Genomic DNA, 24,407 nt, shown 5'->3' on the forward strand with positions numbered 1-24,407 from the left:
TTTAACCTAAAGAAGAAATGCCAAAGGGAGAATTCATACATGCTTTATTTCTTTAGATAAATCTTTGAGTTGTGAATGATATCACAACTTTCAAAATTGTTTACATATGTGGAAATAATGTAAGTTTATATAAAATTGAGGTCAAGAAGCTGAAAGAAGATATGGAAATGCTTAAAATTCCTGGTGTTAATCTACTAAAAAAGTACAGAAACTCATGGGAAACCATTTTCCATGAACCTGTATAGTCAATTTCTGTCCTTAGGGTGGTTTATTTAAATGGAAAATAGTGAAGGATTATAAGTGAGCAAATGCAACCTAAAAGCTAATAGCAGTTTGAGCAAGTATTATACATGTTTTTCATCACAAAACAATTACTTCTAATTTTGCTATTTATTGCAGTATTTGCTTAGAATATGCTTGTAATTCCATTATCTTTAGTTTTCAATTTATTGAAGCAGATTATACCTTAATGTAAAACAATCTCAAATATGTACAGTTGCTACTTTCCCATTCTGCTGTGCGTATCATTACAGGGACCTGTGGCAATATGAATGGAGTTTATATTCCCAAAGCAATTCATCTTGAAATACGACTACTCTTTTTGCCTTATTCCTGGTACAACTTTATGCCCACTTATGTTTTATGCAAATGCATTTTATTTTTGTAATGCTGATCTAATCCAATACCCCAAAAGGGAACAGAATATTGTACAATAAGTGCCAACATGGCTTCATTCCTTAAGAAACAAAGAGTGATAAGGACTCAAAGTTATTCCAAAGATTTCTTCAAGTGAATAAAAACCGGCCACTAAGCCACATTAGTGTTTCCAGTTACATGTTCCTATGACAGTTGGAACTATCATACAAAAAATATGGAAAAAAGGAGAACTTTCATGAGGATACATTCAAGCTGATTACTAGCTCTTCAGAATGCCATTGTGTCTATGGCAACTCTATGCTGAGACTTTTAATCCCCTTCAGGAGAAAATTCATGGAATACCCATATAAGTATAATTGCACATTATACTTTAATGGTACAATGCTGGTTTAAGAACTGTGGTCGTGCAGTGGTTAAACTGCAGTATTGCAGGCTAATTCACTGCTCGCTGCCAAGAGTTCGATTCTGATTGGCTCAAGGTTGACTTAGTCTTCCAGCTTTCCAAGCTAAAATGAGGACTCAGATTGTTGGTGCCAATATGCTGACTCTGTAAACTGCTTAGAGCAGAGGTCTTCAAACTTGGCAGCTTTAAGACTTGTGGACTTCAACTCCCAGAATTCTCCAACTCTGGGAGTTGAAGTCCACAAGTCTTAAAGCTGCCAAGTTTGGGTACCCCTTGCCAGTGATGGGTTTCAAATTTTTTTACTAGCGGTTCCGGGGGTTGTTGGGAGTGGCATGGCTTGGTGGGAGTGGCTTGGTGGGCGTGGCAAGGGAAGGATACTGTAAAATCTACATTCCCACCCTATTCCAGGGGAAGGATACTGTAAAATCACCATTCCCTCCCCAATCCAGGAGAAGGTTATTGCAAAATCCCCATTTCCTCCAGATCAATTGGGACTTGGGAGGCGGAGAATAGATGGGGGTAGGACCAGTCAGAATTTTTACTACCGGTTCTCCGAACTACTCAAAATTTCCGCTACCGGTTCTCCAGAACTGGTCAGAACCTGCTGAAACCCACCTCTGCCCCTGGTTTAGAGAGTGCTGTAAAGCACTATGAAGTGGTATATAACTATAAGTGCTATTGTTATTTAAGTGGTGTGTAATCTGCCTACTCAGACTATAGTTTTGTTTATTCGGAACTTTGTCACTTTAATCAATCAAATGTAAGTTGCTTAGCAAGACCATTAACACAAAGCAACATCAAATAGATAAATAGAATAAAAACATGTCAAATAATCCAAATCATAACACATACAATCAATACAGCAATACTGTTACAATTAATAATATAAGGCAATATTTCCTTCTTACTTCATTGCAATGATGTATGGCTGGCTCTACAATTCACAGTGAAATGCTGCAGCCAAAGTACTTTAATGGTCAAGTTGTCTGTGACAGCACATGCAAACAAGGGTGTAATATAAATCCATATATTTGAAGTATACTATGACATTAATTTTCAATGTAAACTATAAACATAGTGCAGATTTTTTTTAGATGATTTATATGCTTAGATGCTCCAGGATTGTGAGAGTCTTCAAAAATCAACATTTTCAACCTTACATATATATTCAGAGTTGACCTAATTGAGGAAAAGAATCCACTTAAGAACATTCGTATAAGATAGAATTTACCTTCCTAACGATCTGTTCCATTTTCAGAGCAATAATGTTTGGAGCCAAAATTTCTTTCCACTATTTAGTTAATAACATCTAAAATTAACGACCTGAAGCTAAAATCTAAGCCAAAAAATAATCCTTTACTCTGGTAAATAATTTTCCATTAGATCCACAGGGTCATTTAAGGTAGCTTATTATTTAATCAGAGAAGAAGATGATAGAAAAGCTACTTTAGAAGTATATCCATAGCACTGGGTAAATAAAATTCGCTCAGACTGATATAGTTTAAAGTTAGTAGAATATTATGAATCCATATTTTATTAATTAAAATAAGCAGGCACAAATCTAGGATGCACCCCACAGAAACTCTCCAAATTTTACTAACTCATGTGAGTGAACATTTAAAAAAACAGAATTACTTAGGAAATAACTGCATTAATTTGTGTCTCTAAAGGCTTTGAAGATGTCATCACAGCCTTGGGTTATGGCGGATAGGGCTACCATATTGGATGAGTCTTTGTACATGTTATATATTGAGTGGTTGGATGCCATTTTGTTCATAGGTATACCACACTGTACTTTTGTTATCTTTTTTTGATATTGTGAACCACCTAGAGCAGTTTTTGACATATATAAAAACTCATATAATTAATAATTAGTACATTAATAAATAGATTATATTTAAGCAATGCGATGTAACTTATATTAAATTTAGATCAAATCAAATATTTTTGTCCAGGCTCTTTCATTGTTTCTTGGAATCTCTTCAATGTGACAATTCTAGGCCAAGAGCAGCTTGAGCTCAAAAGTAACTTATTTCCTTTGCCATAAAAATAAATGTGCATCCCTATTCTTGTTTGATTGATACGTTACATTGGTATCATTAGTCCTTTACCTTAAAAGCATCACTGTCTAACAGTCACTGAACATTAGGTAATGTCTGAAATCTATGGAAGCTCTCTGTAGACACCTCATTTAGGCTTCTCTGTTTGAAGTGCAGTTGATTTCATTAGGGTGAAATAGATTTCATTCTCTAAAAAATAATATCTTTTTTTATCAGATTCCTCAGCCTGTTCATCTTCTAAGAATCCTCTGTTTGTCTATATGCAGGTCATAATAGCTCAATAATTGCTTGGCTTCCAATTTAGACAGCAGCAGTGGTTTCTAATTATTTTCTTTGCCACCTGTTTAAATGGAAGAGAGAAGTCCAAAATGATAAGTCATGCCATGCTGTTATTAAATTTGGGCTGTCTCTGGCTCCACTGAAGATCTGATTTGCTTCCAGAACTGGCAGGAGCTGAACCCTCTCTGCATTTCTTATGTCTTCAGCCTGAATCAATGTGTCTGGCAATATTTAAAATGCATACACAAGCAGAGGATTCTGGTTCACTGTTTGGCCATTCCTAAGAATCCCACCATTTTCAAGGTGCTGGTACACCACCACCTCCATGTTCTTTCTTTTGGCAGAAATTTATCTTCTGACTTTGGCATTGGTTCTCACTCTTCCTTTGTTCTGGATTTGGCAGCTGAATGGCACAGATGCAGAGCTCCCCTTTTGGTTTCCAAACAGGGGAAGGAAAAAAGTCTGATTCCAAAGATTGCAGGCAGAGCTACTGATTTTGTCTGGGTCAGCTTCAGCCTGCCAAGGTTAGCTGATTTGCCTTTTAAATACAATGTCTCTTGACCCTTACACAATTTTGAAAAAAATCAATGAAGCTAAAGGAATTTGGAAAGAGAATGAAAGACATAGTAGAGACATAAATGTTGCCATTTGACCACTGTATAAATAGCTCTTTGGATTCTTATAAATAATTTGATTTCTTCCAGGTGCACTAACTGAGCATAGCAGCAGGACTAAGAAAATAGGCAGATACCTTCTTTTGATTACTAAGTTAAAGGTAAATAAGCAAAACCATACCATGACCCTCAAGAAGCTTAAAATATGGCCATTATTACCAACAATATATACAATATTTCATTTTAATTTAAAAAAAAAACTAAATAAATTGTAGCTCTTAAATATCATGGGTAAGATTAAATTATCTAACTTTTCTTTTTGCTTGAATAAAAAGTTATCAGCTTCATGTGATGAACTATTCCTGGGCAATACCTACGGTTGAAAATTTGAATGTGCAAAAATATTTTTTTAAGGAAATAAGAACTCTTTACTTTTACTCTTTTTTTTGGACAAAGGTAAAGCAAACTATATAACTAAAAATTATGTGCTAAGATTATCATTTTGTATCCCCTCTCTCTCTGTTTGGAAGTAAGTGGGATTAATTATGTGTGAGTATATATAAAATTAGTTTAGGGAGCTCTAGTCAACATCCTTGTCCTTTCCTACATAGAATTCTATTTACAAGTTTTTACAAATGTGTTCCTTGAGAACATATAACATTTACTCACACATTTACTTTTTAAAAGTATTGGCACTTCTTCGTTACTGTTTTAGCAATCTTTTTTTTTTTTTTGTTAAACTGAAGTATATGGACAGACTTAGAAATTGTGTTGAGATAAAACAGTGATCGTTAACATAGATACTGTAAGTGTTAGTGTTAGTGTTACTACTTTTTAACAACCCTCCCTTTAAGCACCTCTACAAAGGCAATAAGTTACTGCTAGCTATTTAACTGATGAGATTCTGATTTGTTGTGCAGTAAACAGAGATGATTTGTAATCCAGCCAATCAGAAAGGCAGATGTCTAAAACCTTTCTGGACTTCTGAGCACATCCAAATTTTTGAAAGCATGTTGTGGATATTCTCCCAATTAATTGCAATAGTAGATTTGATCCATCACAAAACACCCATTTCCAAAATACTAGGCTTCGGTTATCCAATATTTCATTTTTGTAAGAATGCTTGGGAAGAAAGTATGCTGCCAAGAAAGCAAAACATCGGCCTCAAGCATAGCTTGTATTTTCAACAGTGCTTCTAGGCACGAAATAAATTCCAGTGGCATTGCTGAAATATAGGTTATGGCTCAAGGTTATGCTTTGCTTTCCTCTGCTCTGCTCTATGCTTGATAACATGCCTCCTTCCCAATTGTTTTAATAATAATTTTTAAAAGCTAGAAAAAGAAAGGAGAAGGAGCTCTATTGATATTTACTCATGATGTTTTTCCAGATAGAATTACAAAACATAAGTATTTAAGTCTTTAGATGAGACAAATTTCCTATATAACCTTAAAATAACTTTCATTCTGTCAAAGGCAATATCTCTTTCCAATCTTTTAGTAAAGTGGAATTGGCTGTGAGATTATTAACTTTATGCAGCATTGGGGACAACCAGTATTACTAAAAATAAATGTGCATAGCAAATTCTGAAGAAGTACCCTCTGAAGAAGAAATAACATTTTGAGTTCCTTTCATAAGCCTGTTCTCCCAAAAGGCTAGTATCAAGCAATTCAATTTTTACCTGTCTTACTTTTTACAAAATAAAAAGGTGCTGAAAGGAAGAAACATTTTTTTGTTTGTACTGATCGCCATTTATTTTCAGCAATTCTGTCAACTAATGGAAATGATCAGTAGAAAAACTGCTTTTCCAAATTGGGGTGGGGGGGAATGAAATATTTAAATAGCAAAAGGTAGCATCTGGAAAAAAAATGGTTTTTTTTCCTAGAGTGCATTGTGGCCATCTGTGAATATTTTCAAGTTCACTTATTTTCTTCCTTTGACAGTACATGCTTTTACTTACTTTCCAATTTCAAGCAAGACACAGTACATGATGACATCAAAGAAAACAAGCAAAAAACACAATTGGTTCTTTATTTCTTCCAGCAAAACAAAAAAATAAATAAAAAATAAAGGGAAAGGGAAAGGGAAAGGAAGGGGGAGGCCTGTTGTTATTATATTCTCCCCTCCCCAAGGATGAGTACCCAATATTGCTGCATTATTTGCTAAAAAAAGTGGGATAAGCTGAGAAATGGAAGAAGGTTCTCTAGCAACAGAATCATATAATGGTATTGAAATCAATGGTTGCTTCAAATAAAGAGGTAGTTCTAGACTTGTGAGTATAAAATTGAAAATGAACGTTACGTTAAGCTTATTATTTTAGAAGCCCTCAAGCAGGATATACCTCAAGTAGAAGCATCATTCTTTTATTCCCCAACAACTTGATATTTTGAGGCATATTTCCTGTTGTACTGGAGTTAATATATAGCCAACATGACTGATTTTAAGGACCATAACTTGATTGCCATCATTCTTGCTGCTAACATATAGCATGCTTTCTTTTGAGAACAGACCTGTTCTTTCTGCTTGAAAGTTAAAATCATAGAATTGGAAGGGGCCATCAAATCTAATCCACTGTTCAGTGCAAGTATTCAAATTAAACCAATTCATACAGATTGCTGCCTAGTCTCTGTCTGAGCACATCCAGTGAAGGAGAGTCTGCCAGCTTTCTGGGTAATTGATTCCATTCTTGAAATGCTTTTATTGTTAGCAACGTTTTTTTAATATTCCTGTAACTTAAATTCATTATCTGGTGTTCTGCACACTTTGGGATAAAAACAGGTCCTGATATATCTTTTCAAATGTTGAAAGTCTACTCTAATATCACTGCTCAGCTGTCTTTTTTTTCCAAGGCTAAACATACCCAACTCTTTCAATTTTTCTTAGAGGTCTTTGTTCCTAGACCCTGGATCATCTTTATTGCCCTTCTTCAAACCTATTGCAATTTCCCTGAATTATTTTTAAAATGAAATGCCCTCAGGTGGACACTACCTAGTTGTGGCTTGCATGCTACAATTGGATTTGTCATCTTTGCATCCATATCACAATGTTGATTCCTGTTCAGTTTTGCAATCAACTACAATCTTTTTTTTTTATGTAGTATTGTCAAATCCGTTATCCCCCCAACCTATACCTATTTTTGTCTTAAATTTCAGTCTGTTACTTGAAGCCCACTCCTCCAGCCTATTAAGATAGTTTTGAATGTTACCTCTGCTTTCTGAGGTATAAACTAGTCAACTCAAACTCAGTTTTATATAATCTATAAAGTTGGTAAGTATAGCCAGTCAGCAACTTTCAGAGCACACCATTTGCTGTCAGCATGGAGTTGGAAGGGACCTAAGAAGTCAGGAAGCCCAAGTCCTTGTTCATTGCAGCATTCACTGCATCATTAGTGAATCCACCATTAGCTCCACTTAGCAGCTATTTAGCAGATGCCTTTCTTATCTTTCACAGCTCAGCAAAGAATACCTCAGGACACCTTTTTCTCTGGTCATTCTCGTCTTCCTTCATTCTCTTTGAAGACATTGGGATCTAAGCTCTTCCTCCTTTATGCATGCATCAACTTTATACATACACACAAAAAAAATAGAATAGAATAGAACAGAACAGAACAGAACAGAATTCTTTATTGGCCAAGTGTGATTGGACACACAAGGAATTTGTCTTTGGCGTATATGCTCTCAGTGTACATAAGTAGAATAAAATACATTAATCAAGAATAAAAAGATACAACACTTAGTGATAGTCAAGGTTACTAATAAGCGATCAAATCGTACTAGGAAACAAATAAAAACAATATAAATTGAAAGATACAAGCAACATGTTATAGTAATAAGTAGGAAGAGATAGATACTAGTAAGGATGAGAAGAATAGTAATACAGTCTTAGTCAATAATCTGACAGTGTTGTGGGAATTAGTTGTTAAGCAGAGTGATGGCATTTGGGAAAAAACTGTCCTTGTGTCTAGTTGTTCTGGTGTGCAGTGACCTATAGCTTCGTTTTGAGGGTAGAAGTTGAAACAATTTATGTCCAGGATGTGGGTGGTCTGTAGATATTTTCACAGCCCTCTTTTTGACTCATGCAGTATACAGGTCCTCAATGGAAGGCAGGTTGGTGGCAATTGTTTTTTCTGCAGTTCTAATTATCTAATTATCTAACAGGGTTGGCTTTTGATTACAATGGCACTCCTATTATCTTGCAGATTTTGCCATTCCCCACAACAAGGGTATCCTAATTCATTTTCTATATTTGGGAAGGACAAAGCCTTTTTCTTTTATTATTTCTCTTCTGTCAAGTCTTTCCCCTTTAACAATACTTTGGCAATCTAAATCAGTTAAAATTTATTTCGCTATATCAGATTTTAACCGCTCATCTTTTGTATTTTGTTATTCATTTCCCAAAGTGCTCTCTGGGCTCAAGGTCGAAAACAAACTGAGAAGGAGAAAGAGGAAAATAGTGACAGCAGCAATAGGAAAAACATTATCATGTTATATAGTTAATTCCCTTGTTCACACAGGTTTAAGATGGTACTGTCATTTAGCTTCACTGTACAACTTCTAAGATTATAGATAACAACATTTTACTCTATTCATTGTGAGTATACCATGTATTGTTTTATAAAACTTTATCTTGTTATCACCTTACTTTAAGAAAAACCAGAAAGCCATTGATCGACCTTTGTTAAGTTTTCCTTGGAGAGGATTAGTGATATCTTTTCTCAAGTTCATACTGTTACCTTGTATCTCTCTTTTGAGATTTGTGTTCCTTCTTCTAGTCATTTAGGCAGCGTTTTCCATCTTCTAAATGTTCCTTTTTTCTAACACATTTCATGATATTGTGCCATTTGCTACATTGGCAGCCTTTTGGCCTTGATGGAGCCTTTCTTGAACTGGTAACAATTCTATTTAAAATTTAACTATTCTGATTCTGTCTAACTCAAAGGAATCTTAGACAGCTTTGGCCATTTTGTCTTTCCTGATTAATTTTAGATATCCTCTTATGTACACAAACAACATGCAAATGTGAATAAGTATTTAAAGTGTACTAGGTTCTGAATTCAAGGAACTGGTCATAATTATTTCTGTTTGATTGGTCAATGACATCAATGGGACTGAATACAGTCATTGAAGGTTTATACCTCAGTCAATGTAGTGGTACTGAGTAGCTTAATTTAATTGTTTTGAATTTGAAACCAAATTGCTTTCACCAAGAAAAGAAACCCCCAAACATTAATTCTTAAGAAACAAGCTCTCTTTGTCAAGGTAGCTGCTTGAAGTAAATGCTGCCCTTCCAGGGGCTTTCAAATCAATTGTGCTACAAAAGTAGCTGCCAGGACTAATAACACTTTTGTCTTGAATGTGCTGTGTATTTCCTCAGGATGTCACTTTTCTCATCAAGTAAACCTACAGGCACTCAAACAGTTTATGTCTAGAACAATACAGAATTAAATAACAGTTTCTTCTCTTGTAGAGAGATAAGTGAAGTTCAGACTGTTCTGGGTTTTAAAACAGAGATCCCATAAACAAAACATTAACAATTGACTAATTTATCCATGCTTATTTATTTATATGAATAGCAAAAGCCTTTCATCCAACAAGCTTTTCTCTCTAGTATATGTTGTCCAAGAATCACTACATCTGAGGTGACAATTTTCTTCCCAGTTCACATACATATTGGAACAAGAATCTATGGAACCACTTTTAGGATTCCAGAGGGACAAGTCAACAAAGATGAATAAAAAATATCAAGCAGAAATGCAGTGGGATCATTTGATTTTAACCCAATCACGGTGGTGAGATAATTCAAGTTTATTACTATAAACCTTTGTTTTTTATTTTCAATGATGCAACTTCATTCTTTAGTAACAATTATGGCTAATGTTGTCAGCGACTCAGATTTCTATGAAACATAAAGAGTGAGGTGTTCTTTTCAAGAAGTAATGGTGTTCCTTTGAAAACCATCGATTTTTTAAAAAAATACAGAACATAAGGGAACCGTATGAAATGAATGCTGTTGTTTTAGGAACAGCAGAGCATTCAGAGCCATTTGATTATGTTATTAGACTCTGGAAAGATCCAGGCAAACATTGATAACAACACATTTGTTATACTATCTATTATCCAATTATCTATTGGATGAAAATATTTGGCAATCCTTGGGCTTGCCTAATTATTTGTATCCAACAGATGATGCAACAATCAACAGCTTAGAAGCAATATTTGGAGAAAATATGAATAAATTCAGTAATTTAGCTTTACGGTGATATTTGCAGCATTTTACTTCAAAAAATAAACTTCTAGCACAATTTCTTGATTTCAAGGACGTCAGTATGAAATGGCTTTCTGTTTGCTGTTATTTTTGTCTCTCCCTTGATAATTTAATTATCAAAGCTATTTTCGAAGGATCAAATAATACAGCAACACTATCTGGACAAATAGCCTGAAGCTTTTTTCCTGCACTTCCTGAAACATTTCAGACAGAGTGCCTGGAGTCAGTCTTCTTCTCGTTTGAAAAATTCATTTAATCTTTTATGTAAAGATAATATTTTGATGCCAATAAGTTATTTGTAGAAAAAGTGGAGGACTGGAAGGACAAAGAATATGTCTGTTATTTTATGCTGTTTTTGAATTGATATTTTGGCCACCTATTTTCACAGCAAGCTCTATTGCAATAAACTCTAGTGCAGATAAAATATCTAGGCAGTTAAAAACAGAAACACAAATAATGCTAGGGTATGAAAACATTGTTTATCTATTTGCACATCAGATTAGGATTAAGACAATACATTGGGAATTGATAGCTCCTATCTGAGTGTTTGAGGCATTAGGTAGGATTCCCAGTGATATATGTAGTGAAAAAGAGGCCCCTGAAACCAGAGGTGCCCTGATTTTGCTCAGCATAGAGTATTCATCAATGGGCATAGGAGCATGTGATCAGCCTATTTCAAAATATCATGCAAATTTGTCATCCCTAGCAGCAACCCAATCAGCTGGAAGCTAGCTAGGTGTGCAGAAACTAAGGAAGCTCTTGATACAAGGTATTCAGATCTCAGCTTTAAGTTTCTCCAAAGCCTTGTGTTATGTATAATAAAGTTGAAGGTATGAATTTACCAACATTGCTAAACTCCTGCCAGTAAATGAGGTGCCTTACCTTTTTTCTTCTTCTTCTTAAAGTTTCCTTTAAAAAATTATTTTCAACTGGAGGTGGAAATGCTTTTATAAATTCCTTAGAGGACAGTGGAGATTGATATAGCAGGAGTACCAGGACAGTTCAGAATGGATGAACTCCTACTCTTTCTGGACCGCAAAGGAACATTTTCAGCCTAACCTAATAAACACTCTCTAGCAACTAATCAGATCTTGACCCTACAAAGCAATGTTGTGTGTTTGTGTGCAGTAAATCAAGTTATTAGTTATTATCGAGTTATAAATTAGCCTTCAACTTCAATTATACATCATGAAATAAAGTTATCCTGCAACTCTCCCTCCCTTTCAAGCATTAGAGGCCTGACAAAAATGAATTTACTAATTCCATCAGAATTCCAACAAACAGAAGTATCCCATTTTTGTATCCTACTCTTATTTTTGTATCCCATTCCTTGTTACTAGAAATGTCTATTCATCATAGCAACTCTTTTATTCTCTTCAGTTTATACTCTTGAATACATCTTGTTCCTTTTCTCCCACAGTCCATCAGTATAAGGCAATACTGTAACTGCACCAAGATAGCCCGGATTTAAATGTAAAATCTCTATGACTTTACAATATATAAAGGATGTATTTTGCATTATCTAACGATCTGAGGGGAGGAGACATAATGTGACATCTCAGTTATCCCTAATATATGCAGAATTTGAACATGTCTTATATTAAACTGCATTTCTTTGTTTTAATTGTGTCCTTTTATTGTGATTCCATACATTTTTTTGCTTAGGTTAGTTTGAAAGAAATTATCTCCTGCTTAATGAGTAGACCAATTACTGTTCATAGAGGATGATACTGTCTCTTTAAAGGTTATTTGAAGGTTGATTGTTATCTTATTGCTTATATCTAGCAAATCTATTCAGGCTTATGAATGAATTTGACCTTTTTATAGTTACTGGAAGAAAAAAAAAATAACAGAACAAAAGTTAATTTAGGACTCTATACTACAACACTTTCCCAGAGAAATGAAAGGGCATTCAAATCGATACTTGTACAATAACACTTCTGATGAATGTTTGTACCCAATTTTCTCATTTTGTGAACCTGAGATTGGAAATTTTGAATAGTTTTCAAAGACCATATTCTTTATGTGCTGTGAAGTATGTGGTATTGTGTCCAAACAATGCAAGAGGATAATCATTATAGAAGTATCACTGGGCCTGAAAAGGTCAGTTTGCTGGAAATGTCAGCTTTCAATGCAACTATGCTGGACTTTCATAGGCAAAGATCCAATTAAAGGGACATGCCAAGGTGCATAGAAACATAACAGTGACCCAGAATAATAATATGGTATTGCCAAAAGCTTTAAGTTGCTGTCGTTTTAAGTATTGGAGTTATCTTTCCAAATGTCCTTTCTATGAATGTTATTTATCTTGATCATAACCCACTTTCTATCAGGCAGATATGCATACATGCATGTACACTTCAGATTTCCTGTATAAGGCAAATGAAAAACAAAACTCAACAGAATCAGATATTACCTAATTACAAGTAATTTTACCATCTCCCTATCTCAATCTCCATCTAAGATATATAAATACCAGCCAACATACTAGAACTGGATCAAACTATAGTTCTAACTAAAATAGATTTAGAACTAAAATAGAGTAAGAAAGAAAAAAGGAAACAGAAATAAAAGAGAAAACTAAAGTGCAAAAAGAAAAAAAAAGTAGGGCAAAAATAGAAAATAGCATAAAATCAGAAAAAGTCTTCCAATCTTTCTATAGCATAATTTCAATTTTAGATTTACTTTTTCTCTAATTGTCAGAACTATAGATAAATTGATTTTTTTTTCTGTTTCCGAGAAAAAGTATATAAGGGGTTTCCAGTCAGCAATAAACGTATCCATTGTCTTTTCTCTTATTAAATGGGCAGTTTGATCCTGAGGATGCTCAAGGTTGACTCAGTCTTCCTTCCTTCCGAGGTGGGTAAAATGAGGATCCAGTTTGTTGGGGGCAATATGCTGATTCTGTAAACCACTTAGAGATGGCAGTAAAGAACTATGAAGTAGTATATAAGTCTTAATGCTATTGCTATTGCTAAAGGAATATATATCATGCCAGAGTCTACTCTACATAATACATAGCTTTTCATCCCTTTATTTAGAACACAGTGAAACCAGCGATTCTGACAATCTAGTTAAATGTACTTCACTTAAAGAACATTTCCTTCTTTGAAAAAAAGACATCCATCTCCAGAAATCCATTTGTAAATTGCCTTTATTATTTTTATTTTTCTCAGCACGCTTATCTGCTATAAACTATTCCCACAAGACCTTAATAACCACTTCAGTCGTTTAGGCCAAATGAATAACTGCCTTGGGCAGTAGGTGTAAGCAGAAAAGAAGAAAAGAGAGGGAAATCTCCCCTCCCAAAAGTATCTTGTAAATTTCAGGGAAAGCAGAATCTAAAGCTAAGGTTGAACCAAAGGGTTTTTGTAAATATTTCTGCTAAGTTTGGGATCATGATCCACCATCTGGCCTATTTTGATGATCACTTATGGACACTGATAGAAAGCATATTTTTTATTACTCATTAAAAAATGGCAATCCCAGAATGCATTATTGTCCACATGAGAAACCTACATATACTTAGGAAACCCCCATATGGACAGTGAAACAGATTGGTTCCAGGTTGGCAACCGACTGAGACAAAGCTGTACATTCACCCTTTATTTATTTAATCTAAATGCTGAATATATATAAAGGGATGCTGGATAGAAAGGAGATGAATATGGTTTTAAAACTGGAGAAAAAACATCAGTAACCTTGATACGGCAATCATAAAGCCCTTGGAAAATTCTTGGATATTCAGGTGCCATTATATCTCTATAATTACCTACAAAGGTCAGAATCTTGGTGGGACTGATCTCGGGGGGGGGGATGAGCCTGCCTATGAGGTGGAACGGTTGCTTTCGTGGTGTGGGACAATAACTTGGTCCTTAACACAAATAAGACCAAGGAGCTTATAGTGGACTATAGAAGGAATAGATCAAACATCCAGCCCTTGCTTATCAATGGAGACCAAGTGGAGCAAGTGGCCAGTTTTCAGTTTCTGGGTGTTATCATAAAAGGGGACCTGACCTGGGGGACTCACATTGCAGCACTGGTCAAAAGGGCCTAGCAGAGATTATACTACCTGAGACTTCTCAGGAAACAACAACTGAATGAAAAACTGCTGGTGGCTTTCTACCGCTGCACCATAGAGAGAATTTTAACTTACTGCAACTGTCTATGATTTGCCAATTGGATGGGGGAAGATAGGACAGCACTTCAGAGGGCCTTCAGAGGGTCATTGCTCAGAGGATCATTGGTTGCCCTCTCCCCACTTTGGAAGACCTTTATAGCTCCTGGTGCCTTAAGAAAGTTCAAAACATTTTTAAAGATCCATCTCATCCTGGGCACCCTTTTCTTTTTTGAACTATTACCATCTGGCAGACGGTACAGGATAATAAAAACAAGGACAAATAGGCTGAAAAACAGCTTCTATCCCAGGGCAATAACCATATTGAATTCTATGGTATAGTGCTATATTGGATTTTCAATTTCAATTATATAGAATGTAAAGGATGTATGTTTGTATTTTTATTTTTATAGTTATAATGTACACTGAAGATGGCATTTAATTTCGTTGTACCATGTGCAATGACAATAAAGTAAACTAAAGTAAAGTAAAGTAAATAGTGCAAGCGACTGTACTACCTGTGACATTCTATGAAAACAAAAGTTGGACTTAGAAAAAATATGGTAGGAAGAGTATTGATGCTTTTGAACCTTGGTGTTCGAGAAGGCCCCTCAGAATACCATGGACATACAACAAAAGAAAGAAAGAAATAATCAAATAAATAAAAACCGAGTTCTCACTGAAAGCACAAATGACCAAACTCAAATTATCCTACTTTGAACACATTATGCAAATATAAAGACCCATTAGAAAAATTTCTAATGCTGGGAAAGGTGGAAGAAAAGAAAGATGATGAATGGATTGCTAAAGTGGCAATAAATGCATCATTGGAAGACCTGAAATCCTTGGTTGGGGCAGATATCATGGAGAATATCTATCTAAGAATCAAAACTGACTGGAGGGCACAAAATAAATCAATTACAGTATGTATCTTCAATCCGGACTTTCTAGCACTAATGAGAAGAATGTTACAACAGAATAAACATTTAGAATATAATTATTCACCAAATATGATGAACAGAGAATTATTTGTTAAGACACAAATAATGGACTTATCTTGTGAAACAATTACAAAAAGTAATAATAATTGACCTGAACAGATTAGTCAGGTCACAGCTATTTTTAAAAATGGCGGTGGGAGATTGGCCTTGTTATTTATTTTTTTTTTTCATGAAAGCAGAATAACAGGTAATGATGATCACAAACAAGTTAGTTTGTTAACTTCTCAGTGTGGAAAACTCACTGAGCATTTCTTTTAAAACTGGCACTTGCAATAGAGTTAAAAATAAAACTAAATCATGCTTATACCTGTGTGTTTAGCGATGCAGAAAGTGGGGGTGAAGCACCAAATAATGCTGTGATTTAAATGACATAAATATGATATAAGATAGTAATCTTGGTGCAAGCCTTCACAGGGTAGCAGGTAGCATTTTGTATTCCCTGAAATAATGCTATTTGACCAGGATAGTGTGATTTCTAAAATCAACAGTAAGGAATTATGATGGGTTGACGGCTGACTGCATTAAGTGTATTCCATAAACCCAGCCAGTGAATATTGATTCATTAATACTAAAGCAGCAGTCCTATGGGCATTTATTTAAGAGTGAAACGTAAGTCTTCTTTTACTTGGTGGGACTTGCTTCTGAGTAAATACTCACAAAATCAATGTTAACCATCCTCTGGTTGACTAATCTCCTGACAATAGGTCGAGTAGAGAATATTATCTCTAGAAGTACTTTTTACATCTTGCAAACAGATTAACACAACACCCTACTAATTTATTTGCTGTCTTACTCAGAGCATTCTCCTCCCACCCCCCTTCATTGGAGTCAGCCTTTATTAAGAAGATATTTAGGGGTCCATTTTTAAATACAATAGCTTTCAGCAACAAACATGCACAGTAATTACTCAAGATGGTATGAAAACCCATTCAGGATCCTTGACATATATTTTGATCAGAATCAATGTAGTATTAATTAGCATGGATTATCAAGAGTTAGAGCATGAGTTTCAGTAGAGAACAACTTTCTGTCACATTTTATTACCCTGTATCATTTTTACTAATAGGTATATTATAGCTCCATGACTTTGAGTTCACATTATTTTCATGCTTCAATTAGTAAGAAGCAGACAGAACAATCAAGACAGTAATGGGAATAGCTTTTCAGAGAATTGTTAAGAATGAAACTTACTTTTTTTTTCTTCAAGCCATATTTAAAGCTGTTCTTGTTATCTAATTTTATATGGCAGTTTCCAAAGCAATGATATTATTTATTTATTATTTATTTATTAATTTTATTTCTATACCGCCCTTCTCCCGAAGGACTCAGGGCGGTGTACAGCCTGATTAAAAGCACAAAGACAGACAAAATTTAAAAATAATTAAAATTATTAAATAATTGGCTCAATTATAAAACCCCCAAATTTAAAATCCCATATTTAAAACCAATTAAAATCTTTATGTTGATAGCCCGGCCTGGCGGAACAACAAGGTTTTGAGGGCACAGCGAAATATACGGAGATCGGAGATCTTACACATTTCTGGGGGCAGTTCATTCCAAAGGGCAGGGCTCCCACAGAGAAGGCCCTCCCCCTGGATGTCGCCAGCCGACATAATTTGGCCGATGGCACCCTGAGGAGACCCTCTCTGTGGGAGCGGACTGGCCAGTGGGAGGCTACTGGTGACAGAAGACGGTCTCGAAGGTACCCAGGTCCAATGCCATGAAGCACTTTAAAGGTGGTAACCAACACCTTGAATCGCACCCAGAAGACCACTGGGAGCCAGTGCAGCTCGCGCAGGAGGGGTGTCACGTGGGCACAACGAGTTGCACCCATAACCACCCGCGCGACCGCATTCTGGACCAGTTGGAGCCTCCGGGTGCTTTTCAAGGGGAGCCCCATGTAGAGAGCATTACAGTAGTCCAGTCGGGAGGTGACAAGGGCGTGAGTGACTGTGCGCAAGGCGTCGCGATCCAGAAAGGGCTGCAACTGGCGAATCAGGCAAACCTGATAAAAAGCCCCCCTGGCCATGGCCGTCATATGTTCTTCTAAAGACAGCCGTGCATCCAGGAGGATGCCAAGATTGTGAGCCCTCTTTGTGGGGGGTAAAGACTCACCCCCAATAGTCAGCGATGGCACCAGCTGACTATATCACGACGCCGGGAACCACAGCCATTCAGTCTTGGAGGGGTTGAGTCTTAGCCTATTTCTCCCCATCCAGACCCGCACGGCCTACAGGCAGCGAGAAATCACATCAAGGGCATCATTGGGGTGGTCTGAGGTGGAGATGTACAGCTGAGTATCATCAGCGTACAGGTGGACTCTCACCCCAAAACCACGGATGATCTCACCCAGCGTCTTCACATAAATGTTGAACAGAAGGGATGAGAGGATCAACCCCTGCGGCACTCCCCATGCGAGGCATCTCGAAGTCGACCTCTGCCCCCCTGTCAACACGAACTGCAAGCGGTCGGAGAGGAAGGAGAACCACCGCAAAACGGTGCCCCCTATTCCTAACCCCCTCAACCGCTGCAGCATGATACCATGGTCGATGGTATCAAAAGCCGCTGAGAGATCTAACAGGACTAGGACAGAGGAACAATCCCTGTCCCGAGCCCTCCAGAGATCATCCACCAACGCAACTAATGCTGTTTCTGTGCTGTACCCCTGCCTGAAGCCCGACTGGTACGGGTCCAGATAGATAGCTTCATCCAGGTGCCTGGGCAGTTGTTGTGCCACCACACTCTCAACAACCTTCGCCACAAAACGAAGATTGGAGACCGGATGGTAGTTGGCTAATTCAGCCACGTCCAGGGAGGGGCCTCACCACCGCCTCTTTCAAGGCAGTGGGAAAGGCACCCTCACTCAGAGAAGCACTTATAATCCCCTGGAGCCAGCCTCGTGTAACCTCCCGGGAGGCCAGAAGGGACACGGGTCCAATAAACATGTGGCGGCACTAATCCTACCCAGAACCCTGTCCACATCCTCAGGAGCCACAGGATCAAACTCCTCCCAGATAATGTTCTCAAGACCTACCCTCACCTCCTCCCCTGGACTCACCCAGTCGGAGTCCAAGCCTTCCCGAATCCGAGCGACTTTATCATGCAGGAATTGCACAAAATCCTCAGCTCGACCCTGCAAGAGATCTTCCCGCACTCCCCCCCGAAGAAGGGAGTGGGTCACCCTAAACAGAGCGGCTGAGCAGTTCTCTGCAGATGCGATAAGAGTGGAAAAATAGTTAGATTTTGCCGCTTTTATCGCCACTAGGTAGGTCTTGATATAAGACCTCACCAGTGTCCAGTCGGAATCGGATTGTCTAGTCCTCCAAATGCTCTCTAAGCGTCTTTATTATAGTGGGAAAGCAAACTTCAATCAATATAATAGAATGGTAAAGCCCTCATACCATCTCATTTTACTCCAAGAGGGTTAGCTTATTATTCTCTAACCAGTGAAAATTAACTGAGCAATGCAGAAAAACTATTTCTGTAATTTTACACAATTTAACAGGTCAAAATCAGAACTTAAAGTCAGATGAGAGTTATGCATTTCTGAGCTATGAATTAATAAAATAGGTTGACTTACGACCATAACTGAGTCTGGAATTTTGGTTACAAGTCATTGCAATCATTAAGTGGGTCATCACATGACTTGATATGATTTTACGATTGTTTTTACAACAATTGTGAAATTACCATGGTCAGTAAGCAAATTGTGTGTTCATTAAGCGAATCTGGTATATCCAATGAACATTTTTACAGTTTTCTGCAAATTGTAGTCATGTGACCATGGGACGCTGTAACTTCTGGTTACAGTGGTTGCCAAGATTCCCAAAATCACATGATTGTATGTGTGTGTTTGTGAAACAAACATGACTTTGAGGACAGATCATAAGTAGCTTTTTTGAAATCCCTTGTTACTGAATAGTCATTAAGCAACTAATCATTAAGTGAGGACTTAATGAGGACTTAAACTCATAACTTTATGTTCATTTTTAGAAGAAAAGTAGATGTTCAAAATGTTACAGTTATATTATTGTAAAAGCCTAGTCATGGACTCTTTCATAGACTTGAATAAGATTATCTAGAAAAATAATCATAAACTGAACAAAAATGCAACATTTCTTTTTAAAAAAAATCCAGCAATCAATCCTCAAAATTAAGTTTTTGGCAATGATCCTATAGAAGAAGCCCCAGAAAATCAATAATTTCTGGTGCTTCTAACTAAGAACCTACATTGAATCCAATGATATTAGGAAGCAAACAAACCATAAGAGACAAGGTTCAGCAATTGTATGTTCTGTGCAGTAACCACTGTGTTCTTTGTCCATCCTGCCCTCTCATTATTTCAAAGGCCTTAGACTGTGAAGAAATATAACACTTTCATATATCACAGAACAAAATTATATATATATAGACAGAACACTACTTGAAATGACAAAAAGTCTGCTTCTCATTTCCAGGCTACTATAAGAAAAGTAGTTTGGTTGCATCTTATTTATAAAAACAGATTGCCCATTATAGGTAGACAAGCAATATGATTTCAATTATGAAATGAAACTAAACCCAATGTTAAATACTTTATAGTGCTTGGATCTGAAGTAAGCTTATGTTCCAATAAATAAAGGAGCAAACTAAATTGTAGAAGTAATGAAGATATATTTATTGGTTATAAGCTGAGCTGCAAAGGATAGAGTCCTTTATCCTACCACATACTCAGCTAAGTTACATAGTACTTTGATAACCAAATAGTAATAGAATCCCAGAATCAATTGAGGTATTTCAGCAGCAGATGAAATCGTGCCAGAGCCTCAGTAAGAGTAAGTGATTCTGTAGTTGTCACCAAAGAAGTCATTGTGATAGAAGCAGAGAACCTGAATGTGAAGGGGCTACCGAAATTGAGGCAGAAATAAAATGATCAAGTAGATGTACAAACTGATAGGATCCCCACAGATCCTCCCATCTCCTCTTCACAATAAAAAGGACACACCAGAGTTTCCTACAAACGGCATTGTGTTTTGGGATTGAGCAAATACATTGCCTCAATTTATAAGTGGTTTATTCATAAATAGCATCTTTCAAAAGTAGAAATGCATGCAGAGAGTGAGGACATGTGAACGCTCCAGAAAAAAAACAGAGAGCAGTCTTGCCTGAAAGCTGGTTGTAGCACAGACAGTTTAGAGTTCAATCCAGTCAAACCACAGGAGACAAAGTGAACTTAAAATACATTAAAAGACTATTGAAATAGAGTGAGGGGAGGTAGGAGAATTCCCTGAAGTAGGCAGCCAAGAGTCAACCAGCAGAGCTCCTATAGCAGTAATGCATTAGTCACAGATGGTTAGTTGGTTGCAGAGCTCTTTTGGCCTTTTTCCACCTGCACTTCAGTGTGGCCCAGACATGACCTGGTAACATCTTTTTTCTGCCATGTCTCCACAACATTCTTAATCTCATCACAGTTTTAAACCATTCTAAGATGTATCACCATTAAGGTAGTGTTACCCCACTCCCAAGAGTAGTTTCAAGGTATATGAAATTTATTGTTTTTTTATCACGCTTCACCCTGGAAGTGACTGACTTTGACCGGAAAGAAAGAATAGAGGCAGGACAGGGGTTAGCAACATCTTGCTATTGTTTTCTGCAGACTCAAGCATGAGTTGAGAGCACTATTATATATCTCAGTAGTAAGGAAACGAGTCTTGGCTTTCTCTTCCCAGGAGAAGTACAGAATCCAAAAGGACTGTTTGGTCCTTGAATCATGTGTTTACTCAACTGCTGCCTTTTCCTCCCTCCACTATCCCAACGGATCTCATCCAATCTAAGTTAATAGCAGGAGGGATATCCTTTGTTTGCTATACTTGCATGGAAACAAAATCCCTGCACATATACATACAAAACCCAATTGCAAGCCACCAAAAATAGTCCAACGGAGCCAGGACACTTTAAATAATGCTGCTTATTATTTCTTTTTACCAGTTTTTGCTCAAAAATGGAGGGAAATGTTCTCTTTTTGAAAACAGTTTTTAGAACATTGGTGTTTTGTTATGAGATCCCAGCACACAACAAGCTCCCAGCACACAAAATGGCTGTTCTGTTGTACCTTTATATTATTTGCTCTTTCTTTGTGACCACGTATATAAAAATCATTTTAAAATAATTGAAATAAAGCCAAACTCTCCCCACTTGGTAGAGTAATGAATATCCTGACTGTTCTGTATCTTTCCTAAGAACTGGAGGCTTGCATCCTGTTCTTTCCTGTAATTCCCAGACACAGCAGAGAACAAAAACAGAACTCTTGTATGCACAGTTGACACTCTGTCACTGAACTGTGTCTTCAACAGTGGATTTAAACAATTCATTCTTAAATATTAAGAATGATGATTTATAATAAACCATCTTCATATTGTCCCAGATTTTGACTGTAGACTGGATATTTGCATAGAAGAGAGAAAGAAGTTCCTCTTATTCTGTTTCTTTTTATGGACTACAGCATCTATAGTTTTAATTCTCATAAACATTTAAGCATTATTTTGTTCCTCTCTTAAAATAATAGAACTGACAATAGAATAACCTAGACAAAGGAACAAAACTTATATATTGATTAGTCTAAGAAATATGCATACCTAAATAGTTGCTACTTAATCAAACATTTTTATACTACTTCATATAGATTTAATGGTAGAAATCTACTAAAACTCCAAAGGTTGATGGATGACAGCTCCCAGAATCCCGATCCAGTATGACTAGTGGTTCATAATTATACCATTCACATGTGACCAGCTGTAACTTTTTTTAAAAAATATCTGCATTAGATATTTGAAATAAGATTTAAATTCCAACATTGATACACAATGCATGCACACCTTTAAAGAACATTCTCGATCAAGAAAATTCAAGAACCCATGATTATCTGATCTGTCTCGAAATTGAAAAGTAATTCAGAAATAGTTGTGATCTGGCATATATGTTTGATCTCATCAGAAAGAGATCGCTGGGTCTTAGTATCCAATTGAGGGCTATCAATGTTGACTTCAGTATCAATATTTATATCCAGGTTCTTAGCTACGAAGACAAACAACTTAAACCATTGCATTTACAGTAACTGCTTTGGTGACAAGAGATGATGTCAGGCCCAGCCCAAGAATGACATGTAACAATCCAGTCAAAATTCAGTTCTTCAATTGCCCATACCGTATAAACAGAATCTTGCCAGACTAAGCCTATACCACTGTAACCCTAACAGTTATACTGGGGAGCTCTAACAAGTGGCTGTTCTAAATCTCTTTCTTGTTCTCCATTTCAGCTCCAGGTTGTGTTATTGCTTGTCTATTCCACCTCCTTGGAATGTGCTTCTTCCAGTTCTCTATAGTCCATCATACCACCACCCCCTTTGTAGATATAATCCATCACAGTCATCCTGCCTTGACTCTACAAGAATCATACTGTTCCTTGAAGCACTTGCCAGAAAACCAAGAAATAGTTACATCTGAACAGTTAGTAGCACGATTAAATTCCACTATATTAAATAAGCAGTATGTATCAAAAGCCATATGTCACATTATAGGATTTTGGAAGCCTCTTTAAAAAGAGAGAGAGAGAGACAGACGAAGTTAAGGCATCTTCCAAATCATACTATCAATTCTCCCTTGCCACAACATGGAAAAGTAATATAGGCTCCCTCTGATTTTTAGTAAATATCTAACGCTACTGCTACAGAAAGTTAAACAGAATGTTTCTGTGATAGTTGAACATACTTTGTGAATTATAGTATATCTACCCTGCAGACATACCACTAAAATAATCCCAGGAGGTTTATAGAAATATCAACACTCAAATTCACAGAGTAAAGGTCTGAAGAGGCAGCTCCGTGAAAGGATAACTGCCCGGGGCTTTACCAAACACAATATAGCTGTCAGTTGTTATTATGTTAAAGATTTTCTGGGGAACAGTGTTTTTCATTTTGCATGTCAGAGAAGGGATAAAGAGACACTTTCAGACAACCATCTCTTTAAGAAAACATAGGGGGAAAAAACTGAGCTTTGTTCCGTACTCACCAGGGTTGGTTATAGTCAAGAGGTCAAGTTGCCGCTGTTGCTGAAAAACAAATGATAAAAGGAGTTGCTGAAAGATAACTAATTTTAGCAGGTCAGCTTAGATCTACAATGCTACTGTTGTGACATTTGCAATAGAATTAATTGCAAGTTACATGGCCCACCATTATGAACGCCATGTGTGTCTAGCATTGACTTTTGAATGCTCCCTAATTTGTGTTCTTAAGAGTGTTAGTAATTAAATTGATGATGAATGTACACACATACATCTCTGCTCAGATTTTTTTTTTCTGCTTCAAACAAAGGAAGCATTTAATACATCAACCAAGGAGTTATATGATATGACTTAATGAAAGGAATTGATGCTCACGATTCTGTGTCCAAGTAATCTTAATTAACATTCTTAGTTTGAACTCTTTTTAATTATCTGTATTTTGTGTAAGTATGTCTGTGCATCAACATATCTGTAGAACGAATGAAATTGAAGCGAATTAAAAATGAAAGGAAATTTTATTGCAGTTCCTCCAAAAAGTGGTGAGGTCCATTAGAAAGAATTCCTGGCAGGTGATTATGATATGGATTACAGCCACTTTTTACCACATTTATTTATTTTATTTTATTAATTATGCCAAAGTACAAACTAAACATTACTGACTTTTCTTGTATCTGTTTACTACAGCTATGTCTATTTATGATGGCAGAACTCCCATCAAAGTAAACTGATACAAAAGATCAATTTTTATACTACAAATTCAAATGAGTTAATGTAGTCTGACTTCTAAAGTATGTCATCACTAATTGTTGTGGGATTCCATTGCCACAACAATCCAATAGGTTTGCTACAGGTACTGAATGCTAAAAAATTTATAGTTCTCCCATACTAATAATTGTTTTAAACAAAGTAGGGTGTTTTTTTTAAAAAAAAAACTTCCATAATCCTCACAATTCTTATAGCTTTTTTATCCTTAGTTTC

At 36.4% G+C, this 24,407-nt stretch overlaps 1 protein-coding gene across 3 annotated transcripts in view; it reads right to left on the minus strand.

Annotated features, from left to right (window-relative positions):
* LOC117664199 (AGBL carboxypeptidase 4) overlaps positions 1-24,407 on the minus strand; it is an 836,143-nt gene that overhangs the window by 429,389 nt on the left and 382,347 nt on the right. For all 3 annotated transcript variants that reach the window (XM_034415043.2, XM_034415044.3, XM_060689907.2), the window contains exon 6: positions 23,438-23,477. In XM_034415043.2, coding sequence (XP_034270934.1) covers positions 23,438-23,477 — 40 coding nt within the window. The remainder of the gene's footprint in view (positions 1-23,437; positions 23,478-24,407) is intronic.

This window comes from Pantherophis guttatus, chromosome 3 (genome assembly GCF_059756535.1).
Source record: "Pantherophis guttatus breed Tessera chromosome 3, ASM5975653v1, whole genome shotgun sequence".
Lineage (NCBI taxonomy): Eukaryota > Metazoa > Chordata > Lepidosauria > Squamata > Colubridae > Pantherophis > Pantherophis guttatus.